This window comes from Lynx rufus, unplaced genomic scaffold, assembly GCF_022079265.1.
Source record: "Lynx rufus isolate CCGP_SWC_20201006 ecotype Redwood Valley unplaced genomic scaffold, mLynRuf1.p SCAF_1, whole genome shotgun sequence".
Classification (NCBI taxonomy): Eukaryota; Metazoa; Chordata; class Mammalia; order Carnivora; family Felidae; genus Lynx; species Lynx rufus.
Window position 1 is genome coordinate 192,976,831 of NW_025814823.1, and position 6,529 is coordinate 192,983,359.

The 6,529-nt window shown below is 55.6% G+C and overlaps 1 protein-coding gene across 1 annotated transcript; it reads left to right on the forward strand.

Moving 5' to 3' along the window:
- Positions 1-2,450: 2,450 nt before the first annotated feature.
- On the forward strand, positions 2,451-4,627 carry HAND1 (heart and neural crest derivatives expressed 1). Its single transcript, XM_047073466.1, has 2 exons — positions 2,451-3,002; positions 4,523-4,627. The coding sequence occupies exons 1-2, from the start codon at positions 2,451-2,453 to the stop codon at positions 4,625-4,627; spliced, it is 657 nt and encodes a 218-aa protein (XP_046929422.1).
- The last annotated feature ends 1,902 nt before the right edge of the window (positions 4,628-6,529 follow it).

Consider the following 6,529-nt stretch of genomic DNA (forward strand, 5'->3'; position numbering starts at 1 on the left):
ATTCGTGTGCCTCTACTGAGTGATGGTATCTTTATGCCTGCCTGCTTACAGGTTGGGGAGTGGCTCCTAGCTGTAACACATCTGAATCGGGATGTGTGCCCTGTGGGTGACAGAGAGATAATGTATAAAATTCTAGGAATGCATGAATATTGAAGTGCTGTGTGTCTCGTGGGTGTCAATGTGTTATCGTGGGAACACGCATACTTTTTGGCGTCTGTGTGGATACTGGGCTTCTGTGGATGCCAGTGATTTTTGTGAGCCCGTGTGCACATATATGCGCATGGGTTATCAGGAGCCCCAGTGTGCTGCTGCGTGATGCTGCGGGTGAAGGTTGGCTGGGTGTGTGTTGAGGACGGAGGTCCCTCTCCCCAGGGTAATTACAACTCTCTACCCGGACACCCTCACTGGTGAGCGCCTCCAGGCCAGGCAGGCGCGGACCCCGTGGAGCCGAGGCTGAACCAGGCGCCTGGAGCTCCCTCCCGGCAAGCCTCCGGCTCTGCGATCGGCCCAACCCCGGCGCTGCTGGCGCCAGGCGCCCGGGAGAGCGGCGGGTTTCCAGCCCGCCTCAGGCAGGAAACCAGGACCTCCCTTCCCCCCACCCCTGTGCACCTCTAGCCCTGCCGAGCTCCCACAAGTGGAACCTGCCCAGGACTTGGGCAGAAGTGGAACTTGTCCTCTTCTCTCCTGTGGTGTCCCCTCCTGGATCCACGTATTTGCAGGAGAAAAGTACATCTCCACGGGCTACCAACCCCAAGGATAATCTTTGATCTTCTCTGGGCCTTACCTTTCCTATCCCCACAAGGAGAGAGTGGACCTTTCTCCCTCTGCCTCTGTACTAGTAGGTCCGGCACATAGAGGGTGGTCAATAAACAATGTTGAATGAGTGCATAAAGGAGTGAATTTGTCCTTTGGAAAAAGCAGTCACATATTTATCTTCTGCCTGCGCCTGGACATCACTTTGGAGAGAAAGGCGCATTCCCTCAGCCCCACCTAGGGAAGGCGGTTGGCTGGGAAAGGCTGGTGTGGATGGGGGCGCCCAGTTATGAGGGCATCAGCTGGGAAGCTACCTCCGTGGGAGGTGAAAGAGAATTCTAGGAGAAACACCACCACCCAGGGATTTCCAGGTCCCAATGAAAGCCCTGGGAAAGGCCCTTGTGCAGAGAACTGGAGATTCAGAGAGGCCCTAGCTGGGAGGGGAAATGGTGGAGGTCTGCCCAGCCAGGATGTCCCTCTGCTTTGGTGGGTGTGAGATACTGCCATGGCAGTACTCTGGCTGTGCCAGCCTTGTGAACAGCGTGGAGGTCGTGGTCCCCTCGCTATGTGTTTACTGCCAAACGCAGATTTCTCTTGGTGTGAGCCCTGGTGCTGGTGTCTTTAGACAAGGGAACATTCTCAAGCAGTGACGATCTGGGTGGAGTGACCCAATGTGGCTGTGCTTCGGGCCTTCCATCCAGCCTTTGGACTGCATCTAGCGCCCGGAGGCGAGAAAAGTGACTCTCAGGCCCTGGAGCCCGGAACAAATCATTAAATGCCTCTGGGCTTGGAGCCTGCCTTCCTTCACTTCCCCCTCCCTCACACTCCAGTCTTCTCCAGCCAGTGGCAGTCTTTGGGATGGTGTAGATGCCTTGGGCAGAAGAGCATGCCCTACTGGGCTCCACAGTACGGTTCACAGTCCCTGCCAGGTGGGAATGATGACTAAGGGCTGGGGGTGCTTAGGGGAGACCATTAAGGGCCTATGCTGCCTCCAGCAAGGACCTCTCATCTTCTGACTCTGAGGCTCATGGGAGTAGATGGAGCTCAGGACTGAGAATGGCTAGAATTTCGATTCTGAATTCTGTACAGTCTAGAAACAAGAAACTTTCTCTGTCTGGGTCTCAGTTTCCGTATCTGTAAAATCAAGGAGTGGGCTCTACATGAAGGCCTTCTTTTCGCTGGATGATTCTGGATGCCTTTCCTTGGGTCCACAGGAAGGAGGTGGCAGCCACCGTCTAGGGTGTTGACAGGCTTGTGCCTCAGTACGTAGCCCCCGCCTCCGCCCAGCCGGGAACTGGGGGTGGGGAGGCAGAGGCGGGGCCGCCTCCCTGTCCCCGCAGGCGGCCTAGAGTCCGGTGGTGCTAGCTGAGCTTAAAGCCAGGGACGGCCACCCCTTTTCCTCCTCCCCGCCCCCCTGCCATTGGCTCCGGGGAGAGGTAGACATCAAAGCCGTGGCCTTATATAAGCCAGACCCTGAAGAGGAGGCCGAAGAAGGGTTAAATAGGTCTCCCGGCGTCGGCGTCCTAGCTCGCGAGAGGCCGGTGGGCTGCGCGTCTGTCTCCAGCCTTGCCCCAGACTCTCCGAAAGCGGCGTCCAGCAGAGCGCCGCCCCAGAGCCCACGGGTGGCCCCGGCAGTCTCTCGGGCGCATGGGGCGGCGCTAATCGGGCTGGAGGCGCAGGCCAGGGGCCGCTCCAACATGAACCTCGTGGGCAGCTACGCACACCATCACCACCATCACCACCATCACCACCCACACCCAACGCACCCCATGCTCCACGAACCCTTCCTCTTCGGCCCGGCCTCGCGCTGTCACCAGGAGCGGCCCTACTTCCAGAGCTGGCTGCTGAGCCCCGCTGACGCTGCCCCAGACTTCCCCGCCGGCGGGCCACCGCCCACAGCCGCGGCGGCCACCGCTGCCTACGGTCCGGACGCCAGGCCCGGCCAGAGCCCCGCGCGGCTGGAGGCGCTCGGCGGCCGGCTGGGCCGGCGGAAAGGCTCGGGACCCAAGAAGGAGCGGAGGCGCACGGAGAGCATTAACAGCGCGTTCGCAGAGCTGCGCGAGTGCATCCCCAACGTGCCTGCCGACACCAAGCTCTCCAAGATCAAGACGCTGCGCCTGGCCACCAGCTACATCGCCTATCTGATGGACGTGCTGGCCAAGGACGCTCAGGCCGGCGACCCCGAAGCCTTCAAGGCCGAACTCAAGAAGGCGGATGGCGGCCGCGAGAGCAAGCGGAAAAGGGATCTGGTAAGTCAGGGGGCCTGCAGGCGCCGGCCAAGGGTGCGGGCTGGGTGAGCACCCGCAGGCCCTGTATGAGCGGAAGGGGTTTGCGTTGCTGTGTGTGCGATTTTGAGAGGCTGCGGAGAGCTCTGAGGCCGTAGTGTGGGATCGCGTGTGTGGTGGGAAGCAGATTCATATTTGAATTAATTGTAGGGAAGATTCAGACCCGAGAAAATGCACACATCTTCTATTTCGCTTCCAATTTCAAAGGGGTCTTGATCCATCCCCGGGCTTTCCGGGAATCCACGTTAAGAATGCTGCAGGAATTTGTTACTTTAATGTGCCTGAGTGTCGATTTATGCACGTGGACTCAGTTACTGTTTTCCAAGGGTTTTTGCTGCAGAGGCTAGGCTACTTCCATTGTTGTACGGATAGGGAAACTGAGGCCCAGAGTGGGACGGGGAGGTAAAGGTCATCTACCCGAGGACTCAGAGGTGGAGCTGGGGTAAAACAAGTCAGGTCTTCTACTCCCATTCCGGGGCGTGTCCCACTGCCCCACTGCCCACGAGCTAGTTCTGAGGGCGACCTTGATTGTTTTGTGTGTAAAGGCTGACAACCAAGAGGCACGGGTCTCACCTACTGCTTTTGGCTTTGGAGATCGCAGTCCCTACTCGATCCTCTCCAGTGAGGGCGACACTTACTGGAGCGCGGTTCCGCTGGGCTAGGGCTCTGGGACCTCCGAAGGAGGCGATTTCCAGGCTGGCGAACTATTTTCTCTAAATTGCTGCGCTCAGGCCCGCCGCACGTTTGGCTGTAGAGCCCCGCCGGGTTTTCTTTGACCCACAGGGGCTGTAGTAAACTAGGGATAGCTCATCTGGGGAGACTGGGAAAGATCGATAGGCATCGAGTCTCCAAACAGCCGTCGGGATGTAGGAAAGGCAGGCCGGGGCGATGCCTGCCCGCCGGGAGTTTTTGGGCGTATCCCCACCCACTGCTGGTCGCCGCCTCCTTCAAGTAGCACCGCTTGGTTTCTGCTAAGAGCCGGGAAGGAGGATGGCGGGCCAGGCCCACTGGTTCCAACTTCGCCCAGCCACCTGAGGCTCCCAGTCCACTAGCAGAGAGACTCAACCCAGTAGCCAGCCCAGACGCTAAACTAGGTTGGAAAGCGAGTGGGACTTGTAGGGGGAGCAGGTCCGAGAGCGGGAAAATTGTCGATTCCCACTCTTCCCATTCCAACGCCTCTGCGGCCATCCTTTGGCGCCCTAAAGCCAAAACTACGCGCATCAATTTCACCAGGCACAGAAAATCCTCGTTACCAAACCTCCAGAAGTGGCCCAGCCCATCCGGGCCCCCAGGAACTCTGGCGCATAAAGGCAAATTTACGAGCCTGTTTGTCTATGTCGCAAACAGAAATCCGTCACTTATTTAAAGGCGCCCAGTTACTTCTCCCAAAACCTTCTCCCCACCCCAACTCTATGCCTGGGCGATCGGAGCAGAAAAATTTAAACCTGTCTCTCGCCTCTTTTCTTGTGTGTGTCCTCTGGCAGCAGCAACACGAAGGCTTTCCTCCTGCCCTGGGCCCAGGAGAGAAGAGGATTAAAGGGCGCACAGGCTGGCCGCAGCAAGTCTGGGCGCTGGAGTTAAACCAGTGAGCTGAGGCCGCGCCGAGGACCCCTTCACCGCTGCCCGACACCCGGAGCCCCGGGAGGAGAGGAAGGCGGCGGCGAGGGCCAGGCTCTGGGTGCCGGGGGCTTATAAGGGCGCATCCCGCAGAGCCTCTGCTGCGGGCTGGCAGGTCGCTGGCTGCAACAACACACTTGGATCGCACGTGCAATGTCATTTGAAGTTGATTTTAATACATTAAGAGAAAGAGAAATATATATATATATCCACACCCCCCCCCAAACTGAGAGAGTGGCTCTTGGCTGCACAATGCGGGAGAAAGGGACTGCGGGACTCCAGCGCGCTAAAAAGCACCCTTCCAACCCTCTTGGGGCGAATTTAGAACCCCCATGCTTTCTCCACTACGCCTTCTGGCTCTCTTCCTCGTTCTCCAGTCAGCTTTGCGGCAAAACCCCCCAGGCGCTCTCTTTCCTAATTAAAATGCAATAAGAGGAATCAATAGTTTTCTGCCAGGGAAAGAGAACCAAACCAGGAAGATGGAGGGGTGCCTTTTGTTGTTGTTCTCCTACAAACAGTGCTGTTTTATTTTATTTTATTTTATTTTATTTTATTGTCGCTGCACTTCCTACTTAGTTTCAAGGGAAACGCTTTCTCTCTTTCCTTTCCTTCTCTCCCTTACTTCCTTTTCCTTTCCTTTCCTTTCCTTTCCTTTCCTTTCCTTTCCTTTCCTTTCCTTCATTTCCTTTCCTTTCCTTTCCTTTCCTTTCCTTTCCTTTCCTTTCCTTTCCTTTCCTTCTTCTCTCCTTTCCTTCCTTCCTTCCTAAATAAAAACTTTTCCCTATGTTGAAAAGTTTTTATGTATTTAAACTACCTACCATGCCTGCTGTGCTCAGGTGTTTATTACCCCATCCCTACCCTTTTTCTACCTCAAACCTATAAGACCACTCACCGCCCCCTCCCTTTGCCAAAGCAGTATCTATGCTCTTGACGAATAAAAGATTTTCTGAAATCGGAGGTAGCCTGCGTGATGTCTTGGTGGGTATATCCACTGGCCCCATCATTTCTGCTAGGTAGAGAACCTCCTGTTCTGACTTCTGTTTTGATAAATGTCAAACCAAGTTACGAATCCAGTCAGGAAAAGGGGGCAGATAAAGGATTTATTCGTGGGACAAAGAAAGTTCTTAGAATATAATGAACCCACAGAAGGGAACACTGGAAACGAATTAGACCCAGAGAGGACAGTCTGGGATTTATGTGGGTCAGCACTGGGGCTTGTGTGTAGGATAGTATGCACACCAGTATCTGCAGGCAGTAAGTAGTTTGGGGTTATTGGGAAGGGGGCTTGGCACACAAACCACCGGCATCCGAAGGCAGTGCAACTTGGAAGGGGGGGCGGTTTGCACTGGGGAATATGTTCCTGTACGTGAGATTCTGATCTTATAGGTGTGCATGTAATAGTGCAGGAACTCACACGGAGCGCCACAGCTATGCCGGGGGCCACCACAGGGTCTGCCTAGGGCAGCTCCCAGCACGCATGACAAATCATAGCGATTACTTTAACCGTGAGTAAAGTAAGCTTGTGAGTGCTTATGGTTACAGCGAGACAGTTAAGTTTCTTTCCATCAAGAAAGCACTCAACAAATACTTGTGAGAGAGCATCTGGATTTGTGCAAAAGCGGGGGAGTGTGTGTGTGCATGCTAATTAGGGCACTTCGTGCACGACAGCTGGTTTCGTGACCCCTCGTGCGCACCCATGACTGGGTGTGGGGATGAGTAGAAGCGGTGCATTTGCTAAGGCGCGGATGCGTGGAAGGCTAAAGTGGGGCAGGCAAACGCTGGCGTTACGAGTCCCCAAGTAACAGTGTACAGATAACTAGTCTTGTTTGCGCGCCACTGTGTGCTAGGCTCTAGGCTAAGCGCTTTTACGTGTC

Bases quoted from the DNA above. Each gene is read 5' to 3' on its own strand.
- HAND1 (XM_047073466.1), top strand. From the start codon at position 2,451: ATGAACCTCGTGGGCAGCTACGCACACCATCACCACCATCACCACCAT. The intron at 3,003-4,522 runs GTAAGTCAGGGG...GTCCTCTGGCAG, and splicing joins GCAAGCGGAAAAGGGATCTG to CAGCAACACGAAGGCTTTCC.